This window comes from Pseudochaenichthys georgianus, chromosome 19, assembly GCF_902827115.2.
Source record: "Pseudochaenichthys georgianus chromosome 19, fPseGeo1.2, whole genome shotgun sequence".
Taxonomy (NCBI): Eukaryota; Metazoa; Chordata; class Actinopteri; order Perciformes; family Channichthyidae; genus Pseudochaenichthys; species Pseudochaenichthys georgianus.
In genome coordinates this window covers 28,755,619-28,776,143 of record NC_047521.1, presented here as the reverse complement: position 1 = coordinate 28,776,143, position 20,525 = coordinate 28,755,619, and the positions used below count along the sequence as shown (strand labels likewise).

The window sequence follows — 20,525 nt, the reverse complement described above, 5'->3', positions numbered from 1 at the left end:
ACCCCCCGGCCGGTTAATTATACATCGGCCTTGTTAGTGAGAGACCTGTCGATGCTGAGAGAGTGCTGAGTGAATGTTGGAGAGGTAAAAAAGGCTGAAGGGACTCGAGCTGAACATCATTATATTCTCTGAACATCCTCTGAACATCACATCATCTGAACATCACATAATCTGAACATCACATAATATGAACATAATCTGAACATCACATAATCTGAACATAATCTGAACATCACATAATCTGAGCATCACATAATCTGAACATAATCTGAACATAATCTGAACATCACATAATCTGAGCATCACATAATCTGAACATAATCTGAACATCACATAATCTGAACATCACATAATCTGAACATAATCTGAACATCACATAATCTGAACATCACATCCTCTGAACATCATTACACCAATACCCCTCACACTTGACTAACTTGCTGTTTAATCCTCCTCTTGTGTTGGCAGTACCGTGGGGTTAGGGTTTTTGAAACTCGCTAAGAAGCGACACGTCGAACCTGATACACCTCACCGATAACGGACTGGAATCTACATAGAAATGGATAATTGCAAGGAGCTGGAAGACCATAGCTTCACAAAGCCATCCATTTTAAATCCTGTGCCCGTGGTGCATGAGTTCTCTTCAGTTCACGCTGTGAATGTGGCCATTTTGTGTTTAAATAAAGTCAGAGGTACCGTTATGTTTTCCCCCTTACCGTTACACTAACTTAAAGGGTTCCTTAAGTGTTAGATAAAGAGAACATCTTTAATATGTAAGGACACATTGTAAGGAAACCTCAACACTTCACAGTGTTTTGTGTGTAACTAATTGCATATGTAACGGAAAGCTTAACTCAGACTTTAAAGACATCGTTGTACTTGTGATTTTTGGTGCAACTGATACTAAACGTTTTCTAAAAGCATATTTACACCGGGGGAACGTCGATGAGTTGTTACACCGGTCCTATTTAAACCAGATTTAACAATGAAAGCAAAAACTGGCAAGAGTACTCAGTTGTTATGTGGACTATGTTGGATCTATGTTCCCAAATGAACTATCGAGCTGCATTTCTTGGAGGCAATGTTTTTTTTGTTTGACCTGAACAACAAGTCAGGATGTGCTGACCTCTGCAGCCTCGATTTGCTTCAATCTATTGTGAGTCCTCTAACGTTATAAAGTGCTGCAGTGCGATCTGTCATCAATGGAGTGAGCTTTCCAAACACTCTTTGCTTCCACTTTCTCAAACGTGAACTTTCTGCGTTGATACATTTAGGATTCTTCACTGTAAGGAGCGATTAAAAGGTGTGATTGGCACTGGTGGCTCCGTCTTGACATTACATACAGACCATAAGATTACTGATTCATAGAGAAGATATTTAATTGATGATGAAAATAATTGGTTCTTGCACCTCGAAGACTTTCACGAGTTGTTTGCCCTCAGGTTCCTCTGCCATGTGTTGTTGATTTCACAGCGTGAATGTTTCTTAAAGCGAAACAGGTGTTGAGACGCAGACTGAATAAAACACCTTCGTTAGGTCTTTGATCCTGACCAGCTCACGTCTTCTCTCCGCTCTCACACATTTATTTCAGGCTCGAACTGACTTCACACTGAGCGGAACAACGGAGAGCATTTGGAATAGTTGATGCGTCGAAAAGCCTTAATTTCCCAGAAATCTAATTATCTGACACGGCTAGATTAATCCTTTCTGCATGATGGAGGTGATTCAGCTCCATGGGGGGCGGCACGTTGTTCAAATGCACCTTCAACGGTGAGAACAATCTCCCAATGGACCTGAAGCCCTTTTGTCAGAGAGTTATAATCCCCAAAACAAAAACCCATTGCTTCAAAAATAGTTTCTGTTACTGTGGAGAAGCTATAACTCAGGTTCCCCGGAATAAAAACATGCCTTATTGTTATCCTGACTCAAAAACAGTACTACGAGCTCCAGGAAGTCTCTTCTTCTTCTCATTACAGACTGAAAATACACCTGTTTTCTTGTACCTTGGCCATTTAATCCAACACAAAACAGCTTTCGACACCGTCGATCACGGCATCCTCCTCCATCGTCTGCACTCCACCATCGGACTCTCTGACTCTCCCCTTGACTGGTTCAGATCATACCTCACCGGGAGAACAGAGTACGTCTCCTTGGGCAAGGCAGAGTCGGGTACCCACAACGTCACCTGTGGTGTCCCTCAAGGATCAGTTCTCGGCCCCACCCTCTTCACACTCTACATGCTCCCCCTTGGCTCTATCATCAGCCGACATGGAGTATATTTCCATTGCTACGCTGATGACACCCAACTGTACCTCAGGATTAACCCTACCTCCTCTGCAGCCCTGCCTTCACATCCTCTGCAGCCCTGCCTTCACCTCCTCTGCAGGCCTGCCTTCACCCACACTCACTGCCTGCCTGGAGGAGATACAGGCGTGGATGAAGCAAAACTTCCTGAAACTCAACAGCTCCAAGACCAAAGCCATTATAGTTGGCACCCCACACCAGGTTCGGTCCTCCACCATCACCACCATCACCTTCTCCGGCGAGGACACTCCCCTCTCCTCAGCAGGACACGCCCCTCTCCTCAGCAGGATGTTCCCCTCTCCTCAGCAGGACACTCCCCTCTCCTCAGCAGGACACTCCCCTCTCCTCAGCAGGACGTTCCCCTCTCCTCAGCAGCACACTCCCCTCTCCTCAGCAGGACACTCCCCTCTCCTCAGCAGGACACTCCCCTCTCCTCAACAGGACACTCCCCTCTCCTCAGCAGGACACTCCCCTCTCCTCAGCAGGACACTCCCCTCTCCTCAGCAGGACACTCCCCTCTCCTCAGCAGGACACTCCCCTCTCCTCAGCAGGACACTCCCCTCTCCTCAGCAGGACACTCCCCTCTCCTCAACAGGACACTCCCCTCTCCTCAGCAGGACACTCCCCTCTCCTCAACAGTCACCAACCTGGGTGTGAAAATGGACGCCCATCTGACCTTTGAGGCCCACATTAAACAGCTGTGCAAGAACTCCTTTTACCACCTCAGGAACATCGCCAAACTCCGCCCACACTCACTCTGTCTGAGGCCGAAAAGCTGGTCCACGCCTTCGTCTCCTCCAGGCTGGACTACTGCAATGCACTCCTCATTGGGATCCCTCACAGAAGCATCCAGAAGCTCCAATACATTCAGAAGAGCGCTGCTAGGATCCTGATGAGGGTGCGCAAATATGATCACATCACCCCCATCCTCAAAGCGCTCCACTGGCTACCCGTGGAGCTGAGGATCGAATTCAAGGCCTCCGTCCTCACCCACCAGTGTGTCCATGGAACTGCCCCTCCCTACCTCAAGGAACTGCTCACCCCCCATACCTCCTTGCGGACCACCCGCTCCAGCAAAACCAACCTCCTCAAACCCCCCAGGACTAAGCTCCGTGCTCTGGGAGACCGGGCCTTCTGCGCGGCTGCTCCCAGTCTGTGGAACGCTCTCCCCGACCGCACGAGAGCGCCGCAGACCGTGGAGGCTTTTAAAAAAGGCCTCAAAACCCATCTCTTCAAAAGAGCCTTTACCTTTTTACCACCCTTTTATTTATTTGGTATTGCTTTTTATTAATTCTACCGTGTTGTGTAATGTTTATTTATACTGTTCTTGCTCACTGCTTGTAGCACTTCAGGATTTGAAATCAAATATGAAGTGCTTTATAAATGGAACCCATTATTATTATTATTATTATTATTATTATTATTATTATTATTATTATTATTATACCTAGAACTTATCAACACTGTCACATGCGTAGATTAGTGTATAAAAGGTTCAAGAATAACATCATAGTCCAAAAGGTCCTCTTAGCAACTTGTGTGTTTATGGGAAAGTGTTGTATTCCAAAAACCTTGGGAGTTTCATATTAATTTAGATTTCACAAAACAACATATTAAAACTACGACATAATATAAAACACTTTCTTAACATATGGCTAGTTAGAACAGGGACAGCAGGCCAGGATCAGGTCAACACAGCTTGTTGTATGTATTGGGGAAACAGCAACGTGCACAACATCACACGTGCACGAGTTGCTGTGAAAAGGATCTCTGTTTTTAACGTCACGACGTCGGGAAACCAGCTGCTCAACATTTGATCTGTATCGATGTCAAATATGGAAAGTAGTTTCTGAGTTGTGCTTCCTTGATCACTCTGACCTCATTATGTGACAGTTATATTTCAGAATGTCGCTCATTCACCACCCCAAAGGAAATGCACTTTATGCTAGAGCTCCTCCACATGATCGTATGATGTCACTTCCTGTTAGAGGAACTGCTGATACTTAACATGGCATCGCCAGCTTCATTTGAATGAGATCAAATCAATACATTTCAGAGGCCTTTAAATCATCTTCAAGATCAGTTATCACCAGAAGAACCTGGAGCAGATACTGTGGAAATGTAAAGCGCTCTGTAATGGATCATCAGCACCAAGTAGAACATCTGACCAAATTCAAGATGGCCGCCTTGTGGACCGTATGTTTGACCAACTAGGGTCAGGGTTACAACGAGCCTTTGAATATTATTCTAACAGAAACAGTTTGAAAGTAAAGCTGAGACTGATTCAGGTCATCTGGACCAAGATGCAATGCTTTAGGTAACTTTCACCAGTTTAACCAGTAATGCTCAGAACACAGTAAGTAAGCCACCATTCACCAGATTACAATGGATATATACAATTTACCAGAATGCAATTGATATAAAGTCACTAACAAGAAAACTATGGATGTTACCGCGTTAGTCAGAATATAGTGGATGAGACACCACTTCCAGAATACAATAAATAACAACAACTGGCCCTCAGACTAAAGTCAGGTCTCTTTATTGAAGAACAGAGTGAACATATCCAGATGTTGAAGTGTTACAGGAATCTGAAGTTGCTTCATCTTTATAACCATCAGCAATATTTCCAACTACATGGTGTTAGCAGTGATTCTCTCAAACAAAACAAGTTCTGCAGTTTATTTCATTCATGAGCTGTGAGTTCTGCACGAAGAAGCAAATAAACAAATGCTGAAATAAGAGATAGGATATTCCCAACATAATCAAAATGATACATTTAACAAAACAGATATTCTTTGTCTTAAACTATGATTTCATATGTCATCATTCTAATGTTGATAAAGCACGTCTAACCTTGTCCTGAACAGAGAACCCCACCCACACCGGTTTCATGAGAGAAAAGACTCCTCTTGTGTTCTCTAAATATAACTCGCTTTAGAAAAAGACAAAGCAAAAGCAATCGGCTCTTGAAGAACCTTATGTCCTAAAATAATGAGCATACATTCAACAGAATAAGCAACTATTTCCCCCATTATGTTTATATGTGCTGTATTTCAACATCAGTTTTGACCGAGCGATCGCCGGATATATAATGCTTGAGTATATGTTACTACGATAGAAAGTTCCTATGAAGAAATATTGTTCAACTGTTCGTAAAGCATCGGCTTCAAACCGTTTGAGAAGATGAAGAAATCAACATTCACTGAAAACAAGTCACTTTGTATATCCTCGTTTGTTCTGGTCCCTCTGGGTTTGAATGCATGTTTGATTCTGTGGAGCACGTTAAAGTTAGAATGGGATGTTAGGTTGCCATTTCAAACTTTAGAGCGACCAAGAAGCTAAGAGTTCTTCATCATTGCCTTAGTGGGAGGAGTTGGGACATGTTGACCTCTCAGGTGTTCAACAGGTGTACCCGCTTCACACCAGACAATAACTGCACACAATGTTAATGAATGGGAACTCTACCCAGAGTACAGTGAAGACCACTCCCCAGAGTACTTCATCATACAAGCTCAATTGTTGAAAGCAATAATAAAAAATGTCCCACGTCCCTCTGGGTTTGAATGCATTTTTGAGTAGCAGGTTAAAGTTAAGATGGGATGTTATAGGTTTTCATTTAAACTTTAGGCAGACCAAGAATGGCCGACTGTGTGTAGATGTGTGTGAACGTTAGGCTACTGAGCAGGTGTGTGGCAGCCTCTGCCTCTATGAATGTGTGTGAATGGCTGCCAATGTAAAAGTGCTTTGATGGGTCGTAAAGACTGGAAGAGCGCTGTATGAATCCAGTTCATTTACAATTCAACTGGACACAGGTAGGCATAGTTGGAATCATAATAAGCCCAGAAGCCTGGGACAAGAGGCTCAGTGAATGTGGTGCGAAAGGTGTACAGGTGAGTCAGTGTGTTGGTGTGTGTGACTTTGAAGAAGGACAAAGTGCCAGCAGGCCAGTCCAGATACACCCCGATTCTACTGACGCCACGAGGGATTGAGTACCACACGTTCTCATTGGCATGGTATGCCTTAAGATAGTTGCCGAAGGCCCACGAAGCTTTGCCAAAACACCAGGATTGTGAATCATACCCGAACTTGCTGCCTTGTCTGTCAGCTCCCTTGTATGCCACAGCAGCATACACAGACTGATTGCCACTGGTGCTCCACTCGACCTCCCAGTAATGGCACCCAGATAACTCCTCTTTGCACAGCACCTGTGGGAATGAGCTATACCTCTCTGAGTTAGAAGCATAATCCTGCCATGCTCTACATGTTGCCTTTTTGTTTCCGTGAGACAGAGTGAGATGGCTGTTGGCAGTGTCTGGGTCCAGGTGGAGATCACAGGCATCTGATGGAGAAAACATAACAAAGTATCTCATCAGTAACTTTGATGGTCAAACTGCTGGAGAACTCGTATCTTTGACTTAAAAAAGCCTGACTTACACCAGATCAGATCTCTCTTGTCTTTGATGGTCTTCACAGAAGGCGGCTTTGGACGTTGAAAGTCTTCAGTGACCAGCCGGCCTTTCCTGTAGTGGTAGATGCTTGCTCCTTTGTATTTGGGATTGGTTTTGGCCGTTATGAGGAAACGGAATTGGCTGTTGTTCTTCAGCCCTTTGGAAGCACCCTGGAGAAATGTGGCTTTTTCTCTCATTGTGTTCAGAACTTCATCGGAGTAGTACCACTCCTCTTCATCGGTACTTCCTAACTTGTTTGATTTCAAGAAGTCAGCCATCTCATCAAGGTAGATATCACCCTTTAGCATGGAGGTGAAAACAAAGCACAGAACATCCTCTACACCTGAAGCAAGGACCTCTCTGTCCAGCTCGTTCTGGTTCTGGACGATCTTTACTCGCTCGATCGTTACTGGCTCCATGGTGGCGACACAGGACTTGATGATGTTGATTTCTCTCTCTTTGTGATCCAGCCACTTGGTTAGTTTGTCATGGTTGAAGGGTGACTTGTGCCTGTCTTCAAAGACTGTTTCCAGTGAGCTCTCCTCTTCCTTTCCTTCCCGGATGGAGGACAGTTTCTCTGCCATGGCTTTCTGGATGTTGGTTTTATAATAACCACACAGTTTGAGGAAAGTGCTCAACTCTTCGTGAAGCACGGGGAAACTCTCTACCACTTTGTCTTCCAGAGAATCGTTGCATCTCATTTGTGTTTCCTTTAAATCTTCCAGAGCTTCCTGCGCCTTCCTCACTAACTCGATGCTGATATCTTTCAGCTCAGGAGCGTTGGGAACAAAACTCTTCAGTGGCATCAGCCAGACCATCACTGGGACCGAATTCTCTCCCTTTGTTCCCAGTAGCTGTGGAAGTTCTACATAGGTCTGCACTGCATCTTTAAATGTGGCTGGGTTGCTTTTAAGAATGAAGTCTCCGTAGAATTCGCAGGAACATTTCTCAGTCAGGGCTTTCTCATCATCAGTCAGCTCGATGCCAACATTTCCCTTAATACTTAAAGAAGGAATCTTCTTTATCACAGCTTGCATGCTGCCCTCTATCTTCTGAACCTGGCTGGCTTCTAACTTCTCACTGTCAAACACGAAGAAAGCATTTGCCCCATACAGGATGCCTGTGACTACATGAGTGGCCAAGCCCTTCTCAATAACCTCCATCTGTTTGGTGTCCAGGGTCAAATTATCAAGTAACAACTGTTTGAAGTTGGTGGTAGCTTTGTACTGAAACGTCACTCTGCTCTGATTCTTGAATTTCTTCTCATCATTCAGATATTCAGCAGACCCTCCAACTGCTATCAGTCCACTCAGGAAACTGAGCTCCAGAGAAGCATCAATGTCCATCAGAGTGGTCTTTGATTCAATGGAGTCAGATGCAGACATTTCAAAACAACTGCTGTACTGAGGGGTTGTTTTTGGAGTTTCAGCATTCCATAATTTGAAACCTAAATAAACAAAGACATAAATAAGCATGAAAGCATACGTTTTTCGTTTCAGTTCAAAACCTTTTGTTTATAGAAATGCACATAAAACATATCATTTCAATGTTTTTCAGTTTGCAGCTTCCTATCCTGTGAGAGATTTTAATAAGCAAATGATGTGTGTGTGAAATAAATTCAGACTTCTGAGAAATAATTCAGAGTTTTTATTTGAGTTCCAAGATTAAAGTTATTCTCAGAAAAAGAAAACAATTTTTTAATTTTTTATTAGAATTCTGAATGTAAGGTCAGTATTCTAAAACTAAAGACTTCTAGAGTACGGGGGATTTTATACCCGTGCTGAGATTAAAGTTATTCAGAGAATAATCGGAAAATCTCAGTATTCTGACTTTTTTCTTAAATGTACAGATGTAGCACTCCAGATCAGACTCAAATGGGTGTGTCCCAGTCAAAAGCCCAGCGGATGCCAGTGGCTGGGGGTGTTGCCAAATTGCTAGAGGGCGTTGCCCAATTTCCCCATTTGTTCAATTACAGGATTTAACCATGAGATGGCGTTTCATTCACAAAATACACAATGGGTGTTGTAGAAACATCAATATTTTAGATCAAATAAAGTATATAGTTTGCTTTATGCAGTATATTTATTGTAATATTATACAGTAGATTGAAGTAAATCAACTTATACATTAAGATATGATAAGATGGACCTTTATTAATCCCGTGGGGAAATTCAGTAGTTCAAACAGCAGCAGGGTGAGAGTGAAAAACAGGACAGCACAGATTCACACAGATTAATAAAAGCAAAAATAAGATGAGCGATAAAAATAATAATAATGAGAAACTATGAAATAAGAAATGAATAAAACTAAAATGTAATTATCATATCATATATTATAATGTATTGTATTATTAAGTAATATCATACATTAACCCCATTATAGCAGATGCCACATTGAATGGATGAACACATGTATGCATCAATAATTACAACAGAGTATTTCTAAATACAAGTTGTAAAAATACTTATATGTATTTAATATTAACCCTTTGGAGTCGACCGTCACGCCGGCGTGATCAGATCACATGACCTGTTCAAGCCGGTGCCGCATAAAAACAACAGTTTTTGTCGAAAGTACTGGCTTGAAACTACTGGATATCCCAGTCTTTGATTCATGCAAAAAGACCCAGTAAACACGGAGATACGATGATATAAAGTTAATACATTTCAAAAGTATGAAATATGGAAGCACATATTTGAATATCTTCGCCGTATTTGATCATTTTACGAAACGGAAAATACTGGAAACTGTAGATCCTGCTCAACAGGATGTATATGTGTATTTCTGTCGAAAGTACTGGCTTAAAACTATATGCCAGTCTTTGTTTCATGCAAAAATACCCAATAAACACGGACATACGATGATATAAAGTGAATACAGATATATTTCAGAAGTATGAATAATGGAAGCACATATTTTAATATCTTCGCCGTATTTTATCATTTTACGAAACGGAAAATACTGGAAACTGTAGATTCTGCTCAACAGGATGTATTTACCAGGAAGGGGTGAGGTAATCAGGTAAACGGAGTGATACGAAACGAGACGAAAAGAGACGAAGAGGGACGGCGGGAACCGAAGAGAGACGGCGGGAAATGGAGAGAGACGAAGATATACGAAGACAGGCGGCGGGAGACGAAGAGAGGCTGCGGGAGACTGCGATTGAAGTAAAGTGACAGACAAACATTGAGAATTTAGATATAGTTAGATAGATTTAGAGTTTTGAAGACTCAACTATGATGAAGAGAACTCTGAACGTGAGTCAAGCTTTAAGCTTGTTTTTTGACCTGGAGGAGGAGGAATCTGTGATGTTGCCCTCTGTGTCGTAGTTGACAGAAACCGCTTTGAAGCGTGGCACAGATAAAGACAGAAAAAACAGATTTTTGTACATAATGTGTATATATATATATTTGTATTATATTTATAATAACACTTTTGCCTTATCAGAATGAAATCCCATGCTACCTCAATCAAACTTTCACATTATCATAGTCACATCCCATGTATATAGTTCCAGCTTTTAAATGGTTTCGTTGTGTATGTTTGTGTTACCTATATGAAAAATAATATCATTTTCAAAAACTGTTTTTACGTTTTTTTTGTGATTTTGGGTCCAAAATGTTCATATAGTAGAAGATCACTGCTCTAAACAAAGTCAAAAATCCTACATCCAAACGAAATAAATATAATTAATTATGATGAATACGTTAAGTCTTGTTCATTGTTTTTCACTTTTATTAAATATTTCCGGTGGAAATGGTGGACTATCGGACATTCAAAATGCAGCATATTTCCCCCAAGTGTCTGTCAAAATGCATTTTACGTTTCTAACTTGCAATATCATTATTTCCACTCTCTTCACTCCAGAAGAGCGATCTCTCTAGAGGCTTCTCAATACTCAAATTTCCCCTCCTCGACTCCCCTCCTCGACTCCCCTCCTCGATACTTAGACCCGGGGGAGAGAGCTGTGGAATGTGACTCCACACATTCCGATGGCCAATTAGTTTTAAACAAAGGGTCCCCAACATACATAGGAAACATGGGGGGTTGGGCTGGTGAACGGTATGGTCTGCAGCACATCAAAGAGGCATTTAAAAAGTGAAGACAATACATTCTGGAAATGTTCACATCAGGCACCTTCAAGTTAAACAATACTACTGTACAGTAAACAATTAACACAGTAAATTATGTGGATTAAATCACATTTATTTCGTTAAAAATAAACAAAATGACTCGGTTTGCATTCATAAAGAATGCACAAACGTGTTTATTCGTTAATGTCAGATATGTACTAAGTAAATAGCCTACATTAGTTCCTGCTCAAGATTAGATTCAACTTTATTGTTATTGCACAGATTACAGGTACTGAGACAACGAAATGCAGTTTAGCTTCCAACCAGGTGCAACAAGCAGTAAAGTGGAAAGTAATGTTCACAATCTACAGAATAAAATATATAATGAATTGAATGATGAATAAACAGTGAGGGGTATGAATACACTAGATATCAGCTGTGAGCAGTATGAACAGTGTGTTAATCGTTAATGTCAGATATGTACTAAGTAAATAGCCTACATTAATTTCATGATGGATTAAATGTAGGGTGAATTGCCCTAATGTGGAACATTTTTGCATTTCAGACTTCAGGGAATATATTGCGACATGAAGCCGATACAATAAATCAAAATCCAGTAACATTCTGAAATCCCCAGGATGTGTCCTAATCAAACCAAAAGAGAACATGCAGATATTAAACTCATAAAAGAAATGGTAGACATATTAGTACTCTTAGTGCCAAGTTGTCAAAATTAGTAGATTTGTGGATACAGCTCTCAACACTCATATGAAACAGAACTGTTCTTACAATGTGTGTTGGAAGGTATTAAATTACTATGCATATTTTATTGTGTAAACACACAGCTGATCACTTGAGAGCTGCCGTTTCATTCAGAGCGTTTAAAAAAACGACGGTCTGATTTCAACAACTCAATGTGTGATTATTATAGCAGTAATATTAGACACTAATAATACAGTAAACTATGAACACTGTACATATTATTGTTTGCCCGTGGGATTAGGATGATCGGTAGTGAGAGCCGCTGCATTTTCCTCCGGTCGGATGTGATATAAAAACAAAGCGATTATTGTTGTTGTTGTAAACTCACGTGGATTAAATTTAGTGCATTCATTTCAACTCGCGAACATATGATACATTAAATGAATGCGAGGATGACGATCGAACATCGTTTGTTTGACCCTGGATGCATTTCCTGATCTAAAAACATAGCGATGGTTTTGTACTTACGCCAACGTGAATTAAACATTATTTTGTTAAATAAAAACATGGTGATGTTTAGTAAATGATTACATGTCTCTTACTTAAGCACAGAATATGATCCTATCCGTGATATATGGATCTTAACAAATATCCGCTATATCAGATACCTGTAGATCAGCTGTTTATTTCACATGAGTTTCAGTGTGGCAGCTTTTCACGGCTCCCCCTGGTGGATCCATGATCCATTGCAGCTGGTTTCATTATAATTGAATGTATTTATCAAGGGGGCGTTTCAAGTCCTGCGGGGGTTTTACTTTTCAGCAGGGGCCCACCCCGTGCCGATCACGGACCCGCACGGGTAAGCGTCTGAAACGAAGCTAGGTCATGTAACCTAGCTAATATGTAGCATATCATCAGAAAGTATTTATCAAACGCACACAGGCAGCTGTGTTTAGATCCAGTTGTTACGGTAAAGGATGTATCCTGGTTTCATTGATCTGGCCTCATGGCTGTGATGTGTAGTTTACGTGGATTTAATAGTAGGCTACCGCGTAGTTTAGCAAAGTGATCGATCTCCCAGCTAGCGCTGTCTGCGTAGTATATTGTAACGTAATGCCCCAAACAGCGCCCATCTGTTAAACGCTATCGATTCAAACGGCAGCGTTTTATTAATATTTAGTTTCAAGCTCTCGTCCTTAGTAAAAACAAAACTAGTGGAAGGGGAAATGCTCCCAGGTGAAGCTGATCTATAGGTGCTGGGACAGCTCGCTCCCTCTCTGCAGCTCTGTGAGCCGCGGACTGTGTGAACGCCGCTCCGCAGTTTAATGCAGGGCCGTAGCTACGTTTTTAACGGGCCTAAAATGATATTTAAAATGATTCACTTTTAACTAATGTAATGCTTGTTTCGTTGCTTGAGAAGCTTGTGGAAATAGTGTAGGTTTGTTTTAGTACAGTTTTAAGGAAACAAAAGTGAGGGGGGCAGCTGGGGGGGCAAGGCTCTACAGTGGGGGGGCAGCTGCCCCCCTTGCCCCCCCCCGTAGATCCGCCCCTGGTTTAATCACAGAACCCAACAAAAACGCACTTTTGGTCAGATCTCCGAAAACATTTCACACTCTTCCGTACTCTAGCATTCTTTAAATTCTGAATTCTGAGAAAACAAATCTGAATCCGAGTCCTCCTCAGAGTACGGAGGAGATCTAACCAAAAGTGATGTTTCTTTTTGTTCTGAGTTTAAAGATCTTCTGAGAAAAAAAAACTATTAGAAATGTGACTTTTTTCTTAGAATTCAGAATAAAATCTCAGAACTAAAATTAAATTCACTTTTGGTGTAGCCCTAATCCTCTCAAGCTTTTTTTTTTTAAATACAATCAACAGACAAAAGCAGTCAAAAAAGATCCAGATATACACAGATGCACGACAAAGAGACACAAGAAACAACTCTCATAACACACTCAATTTACAATGGCATGACAACAAAATAATGTTAATAATTGTTGGTGCACGGTGACTATGATGGAAGTGTTGTGACTTTGTGAAGTCTTACCTGGAATCAGTTTGTCACTCCGAGCATCATAGAGCATCCCTAGGGTGAAAGGTCGTCCCAGAGCAGGCATTTTCTTTTGTTCTGAGGCCATGTCTCCAACCTGTTGAGAAGAGACAGCACAGACTTCAGAGCCTGATTTAAACGTCTGTTAAGAGGAGTGTTGAGAGTTAACAACACTTGGAGTCTGACTTTCAACTGTGCCTATACATGCAGTATTTCCCTGCAGACACTAATCCAGCTGCTGTTTCACACAGAAAAGTACAGTTTTTATAATAAATGTGTGTTCGTCTGTTAGTCCTCACCTGGTGAAGTAGATCAGCAGAGTTGTGTGAGAGTCTTCTGACTTCCAGCAGGAGCTTCAAGTCTGATACAATGTGGTGTTGTGAGGTGACTTATATACTGTCAGATACTCTCCTCACCTGACCTCCTGTCACACACCTGAACACACCTGCCAAAACTGTTCTTATTGTGACAGGCCTTGGCAAGAAAACTCCTTCCTGAACAGAACAACTAAATGTCCCTTGTACCTAGGAATGCAGAGACACTCCCTGACACGGATTGATAGTCTACACTAGTGTTAATTTCGTCAGCTATTTTTTAATTTAGTTTTAGTCTTAGTCCTGTGTTACATTTCCTTTTTAGTTTTAGTCATATTTAGTCACCTTCATCCTGTTTTTATTTAGTCAAGTTTTAGTCGACTAAAAGTCTGAGCATTTTAGTCTTATTTTAGTCAATGAAAACTGTTGAGTCTTTTTCAGTCATCAGATTATATAGAACATGTCAGTCAAACTAGCCAAAACCAATAATTTGTCATTTTAGTATTTCACAATAAGATTATATCTTGTCCTTATTTGATGAAACACAGGTTGACTGATTGAGAAGCTTTGCAGAGAGTATCTGGTTTGTGGTGTTTTTACCAGCTGTGTTTTGGCCGCATTGCTTCCCTTCTGATAAAACAATGCATTCGCTTTTTTTCTCCGCCTCATTGTCGCGAAAATGGGCCCAAATATCACGTCGTTTCTTTCTCCCAAGCAGTGGTGGCTTTAGACTTTGTCGTTGTCAGTCATTTTGACGGACAGGATCGTAACATTTCCGTCATAATCCATTATTACCCGTCGAGTGCACAATTTATCACTCACTCACGCTGACGGGGGGGTATTCGGTTAACGCGAGTGCGACCACTGCTCCCAAGCGCTGTTGTTGCCATTTCATGTTCTGTTAAATAAGGTTAGTTAGACCATGAGTTAGACCAGTGCTTCTCAAAGTGTGGTCCGCGGTCCACTGGTGGTCCGTGAGCGCCCCCTAGTGGTCCGTGAGCGCCCCCTAGTGGTCCGTGAGCGCCCCCTAGTGGTCTGTGAGTACCCCCTAGTGGTCCGTGAGTATATTGGTAACATTTCACATTTGAAATAAATAAATTAATTTAAGTTTTCCGCACTCTCGCGGGAATATCTCCGCAATGGAGCGAGCTTAAGTTTCACTTTTGATTGCATGATATAGCCCAGCGCAACACCTTCATCACACATGTTGCCACCTGTTTGTACCATTTTCAGGCGATTTATAAAAAACAATGTGTTTTTGGATATTTGTGGAGTTAGGTGGTCCGCGAGTGTTTTTTTATTGGTTAAGTGGTCCTTGGTATGAAAAAGTTTGAGAAACATTGAGTTAGACCCGAGTCTTCCTGACAGTGTGCCTCTGCCCGGTGTAATTCAAATGTACCGCCGCGCACACCACAGACACACAGCTGCTGCCCTGCTGCAGCACAGACACACAGCTGCTGCCCTGCCGCAGCACCGGAAATGGAACTGCTGGGAGAAAACCTGACTATCAGAGATGTAACATTATCTTTGATAATATTTCGTCTCCTCATTTTTCGTCAACGAAAGTAAAGAGAGATTTTGGCATAGTTTTTATTTAGTAAACTACATTTTCGTCTCGTCACTTTTCGTCAACGATATTGCATGTTGATTTCGTTATAGTTATTGTTTTCTGCCGTCGGTGCCGTCTCGTCATCGTCTCGTTTTCGTCATGGAAAAAAAGGTCGTTGACGAACATATTTCGTCATAGTTTTAGTCAACGAAATTAACACTAGTCTACACGCCCAACCGCCCTCTCAGGTCAGCTGATCAACTGCTCCTGAACGTGCCCAGAACCATGTCAAAGCTCAGAGGGGGCCGTGGCTTCTCTGTCGCGGCTCCCACACTGTGGAACAATCTGCCCCTGCACATCAGACAGGCCGCCACGCCAGTGGCGGCGCCAGAGATGTTCTCTAGGGGGTGCTGTGGGGTAGCTTGACGTTTCATAGAGGGTGCTCACACATTAAGGGTTTCCCATTAATGCACCAGCGCTACAGTTGAATTTTCTACTGCAACACTCCCCACACAGTGTACCCGCGACTGTTACAATGAAGGCTCGGTAATCAGCTCACGGCATATAGGTGTAAGCAGGGGTAAAGTGCCATTTTTACAAGTGGGGAGTGGACCTCACCTCCTCTAGGAGGGTCCTCACCTCCTCTAGTGTCCTTTGTGCCTGTAGCCATCAGGCTGCACAACAAGGGGTTAATGATGAAAAAGAAATCAAATTAAATCACTGGTCATAAATATATACTGTTTTCACAACCCATGTTAAACTTGTCACTTTAACTTGTTATGCACTTTATAACTTAGATGATGACGAAATATGTATATATGCTGACAGTTATTTTACTCTTTTTTTATATCTCCTATTTTTATAGTCTTTTATTATTATTATCATTATTTCCTTGATTTTATGTTATTTATTTTAGATTTTAGATTTTATTGATCTGTGTGAATCTTTGCTGTACTATTTTTCACGCTTACCCTGTGGCTGCTTTTGTACAACTGAATTTCCCCTCGGGGATTAATAAAGGTTCATCTTATCTTATCTTATCTTATCTAGTGGGGTCCGGGAGAGCTTGCTCCCCCGGGAAGATTTGTTTTTTTAAATATTGAATTTAAAAGCATCAATCTGGTGCACTTTGAGAGCAACATGAAGAGATATATGGAGATATAGTATCTCTCAACATACATATGAAACATAACTGTAAACAGATTTTCTATTTCTGTATAGATATTTTACAAATCACTCCCCTTTTAAAACAAACCGTTTGAGACCCACTGAGATAACTAGACCAAAGTTAACTATCTAAACACTGAGAGTCCTTCACTTCACCTGAGCTGAGGTTACCTGAGACTCTCCGTCTGCCAGGAGAGAGTTCTCCCTCCACCTTGTTGTTGAAAAAGCTCCTTATATCCGTTAGCTTGGCTAGCTAGCACCAGATGCTAACCACAACGATCTCCGGTAGATACCCACCGGTGCGCGAGCTCTATCTCTCGCTCGCTCACGCACGCACACAAAATGGCTCGTGCCACACACACACACACACACACACACACACACACACACACACACACACACACACACACACACACACACACACACACACACACACACACACAGAGCAGAGCTTGAATGAAACAGACCCAGAAGTAAGCTACTTGTACTCACGAGGCCTATGATGTGCAGAATCCCTCTCGCGTTCAGGTGGCTTTGATTGAGTGTCCACACGTGGACGTGTAAGGACTAAAAACCGATCCATTTGTCACTTTGCTGTTAGCAAATCATTTGGGGCTCCAGCTAACAGGAAGTCACTCAAGTGTCACAAAGTGATTTAGCCTATGGGTAGGTCAACAATCGAATGGGTGCTGGCCATTGGCCTAATCATATCACCTGGGTTGGCTTTATGTTTTTGGTCGAACATTTATTTGTTTCACATTTGCATTGATGTCATCAATCATTTTTCTGATTTACTTTAATAAAAATAATACAAATTTTCGGCGGGAAAAACACATATTTCTTGGGGGTGCTTCAGCACCCCCTAGCTCCCCCCTGGCGCCGCCCCTGCGCCACACTGCCTGCTTTTAAATTGTTTCTTGAAACCCACCTCTTCTCCTTAGCGTATTAACATATTTTAGAGTGTTGCTTTTAAAGTCTCTATTGTTTGTACTTGTACTTGTTTTATGGCGTGTGCGCTGAGCTGTGTTACTTTGTGTATGTTTGTTTGTTTGTTTGTTTATTTGACTTTACAGCACTTTGGTCTGGAGGATTTAAACATAAAGCTGTATTGTATTGTATGCTGGCCCTGGCACTTCACCCTCCACCTGAAATAGCAGAAAACTGGTTGACATGTTATTTCTGGATTACAGTTCAATGTCAACCCAATCAAGCCAAAGCAGCTGATTGTGGAGCTGGCAGCAGGCCTTCCAGACGTACCATGGAGGGTGAGAATCAGAATGAGGTGCTGTCTATCAGTGCTTCCCTATGTGTGGCACAACGCACTATAAGCACCTGGACGGTGCTCTCAATACGAACACAACACGTTGGATGTGGAACACTGGACACTTCTCACACACGATATGGTTGCTAGCTCGTTAACAGCGAGTGGTAGGTCAGGGCAGAGCAGGTCAGATCCGAGCCAAGGCCACGCGATGGATATCCACTCTGCAACTCTGATGCATGGATTCATGTTTGTTGGAGACTCTTATTCAACTTGACCAACCAATGCCTGAATGCACTAGATCAGTGTTCCCTCATTTGTATCCAAACATTAAATTAAAAAGGCATTAAATTAAAGGTAAACAAACTCGAGGCACGAGGAAGGAGGAAGTGAACAAAGACAGAAGACAAAGAAGGGCGTTTCCCTTCTGATGCTGACACAAGGTAACAAGGTACGCCAGGTGTGCTTGTTAGGAGTGCAGCTTACCTGCAGAGCTTCTTCAGAGGCAGACACACGCAGCTGGAACAAAGGCACTCAGACCGGTTCAGAGGAACAAAGGCACTCAGACCGGCTCAGAGGAACAAAGGCATTCTGAGCCACTTGTCAAACTGCAGATCATCAAAGAAGATATGACGGATCAGCTTCAAACATCTTACACGAATAACTTAACTATTACATTCATGTAGCGTGTGTGACCCGTATGTTTTACTAAGGCCAACCAAAGGGTTACTTCACTTTATTGATCTGTGTTTAAGCTTTATATTTAAAGACAACAACATGATGTGAATAACTCTGTTCCTTCGAACATTTGCTACATTACAGAAAACAAAGAAGGACCTTGGAGAGAACTCTTTAAAGTAGAGACCCTACATACTGATATACACCTGAACATCAGCAGGAGAGGACTCTTTAAAGTAGAGACACTACATACTGATATACACCTGAACATCAGCAGGAGAGGACTCTTTAAAGTAGAGACACTACATACTGATATACACCTGAACATCAGCAGGAGAGGACTCTTTAAAGTAGAGACACTACATACTGATATACACCTGCACATCAGCAGGAGAGGACTCTTTAAAGTAGAGACACTACATACTGATATACACCTGCACATCAGCAGGAGAGGACTCTTTAAGTAGAGACACTACATACTGATATACACCTGAACATCAGCAGGAGAGGACTCTTTAAAGTAGAGACACTACATACTGATATACACCTGAGCATCAGCAGGAGAGGACTCTTTAAAGTAGAGACACTACATACTGATATACACCTGAACATCAGCAGGAGAGAACTCTTTAAAGTAGAGACCCTACATACTGATATACACCTGAACATCAGCAGGAGAGGACTCTTTAAAGTAGAGACACTACATACTGATATACACCTGAACATCAGCAGGAGAGGACTCTTTAAAGTAGAGACACTACATACTGATATACACCTGAACATCAGCAGGAGAGGACTCTTTAAAGTAGAGACACTACATACTGATATACACCTGCACATCAGCAGGAGAGGACTCTTTAAAGTAGAGACACTACATACTGATATACACCTGCACATCAGCAGGAGAGGACTCTTTAAAGTAGAGACACTACATACTGATATACACCTGAACATCAGCAGGAGAGGACTCTTTAAAGTAGAGACACTACATACTGATATACACCTGAACATCAGCAGGAGAGGACTCTTTAAAGTAGAGACACTACATACTGATATACACCTGAACATCAGCAGGAGAGGACTCTTTAAAGTAGAGACACTACACACTGATATACACCTGAACATCAGCAGGAGAGGACTCTTTAAAGTAGAGACACTACATACTGATATACACCTGAACATCAGCAGGAGAGGACTCTTTAAAGTAGAGACACTACACACTGATATACACCTGAACATCAGCAGGAGAGGACTCTTTAAAGTAGAGACACTACACACTGATATACACCTGAACATCAGCAGGAGAGGACTCTTCAAAGTAGAGACACTACATACTGATATACACCTGAACATCAGCAGGAGAGGACTCTTTAAAGTAGAGACACTACATACTGATATACACCTGAACATCAGCAGGAGAGGACTCTTTAAAGTAGATACACTACATACTGATATACACCTGAACATCAGCAGGAGAGGACTCTTTAAAGTAGAGACACTACATACTGATATACACCTGAACATCAGCAGGAGACGACTCTTTAAAGTAGAGACACTACATACTGATATACACCTGAACATCAGCAGGAGAGGACTCTTTAAAGTACAGACACTACATACTGATATACACCTGAACATCAGCAGGAGAGGACTCTTTAAAGTAGAGACACTACATACTGATATACACCTGAACATCAGCAGGAGAGGACTCTTTAAAGTTCAGACACTACATACTGATATACACCTGAACATCAGCAGGAGAGGACTCTTTAAAGTAGAGACACTACATACTGATATACACCTGAACATCAGAGGAGAGGACTCTTTAAAGTAGAGACACTAATATCCACCTGAACATCAGCAGGAGAGGACTCTTTAAAGTAGAGACACTACATACTGATATACACCTGAACATCAGCAGGAGAGGACTCTTTAAAGTACAGACACTACATACTGATATACACCTGAACATCAGCAGG

General features: G+C 41.9%; 2 protein-coding genes across 7 annotated transcripts in view; one reads left to right on the top strand and one right to left on the bottom strand.

The window, feature by feature from the left end:
* Positions 1-4,830: 4,830 nt before the first annotated feature.
* On the bottom strand, positions 4,831-16,853 carry LOC117464666 (neoverrucotoxin subunit beta-like). Of its 6 annotated transcripts, none has more exons than XM_034107208.1 (5): positions 16,764-16,853; positions 13,877-14,022; positions 13,575-13,674; positions 6,742-8,202; positions 4,831-6,646 (listed from the first exon to the last, which is right to left on the bottom strand). In XM_034107208.1, the coding sequence occupies exons 3-5, from the start codon at positions 13,663-13,665 to the stop codon at positions 6,099-6,101; spliced, it is 2,100 nt and encodes a 699-aa protein (XP_033963099.1). In that variant the 5' UTR covers positions 13,666-13,674; positions 13,877-14,022; positions 16,764-16,853; the 3' UTR covers positions 4,831-6,098. The 6 variants fall into 6 exon arrangements, with proteins under 6 accessions (XP_033963099.1, XP_033963100.1, XP_033963098.1 ...); XM_034107209.1 differs by having other exon boundaries at positions 13,877-14,012; XM_034107207.2 differs by having other exon boundaries at positions 16,779-16,853.
* LOC117464668 (glutamate receptor ionotropic, delta-1-like) overlaps positions 15,726-20,525 on the top strand; it is a 54,529-nt gene continuing 49,729 nt past the window's right edge. Inside the window, exons 1-2 of the mRNA XM_034107215.2 lie at positions 15,726-15,857; positions 17,798-17,872. Coding sequence (XP_033963106.2) covers positions 15,726-15,857; positions 17,798-17,872 — 207 coding nt within the window. The remainder of the gene's footprint in view (positions 15,858-17,797; positions 17,873-20,525) is intronic.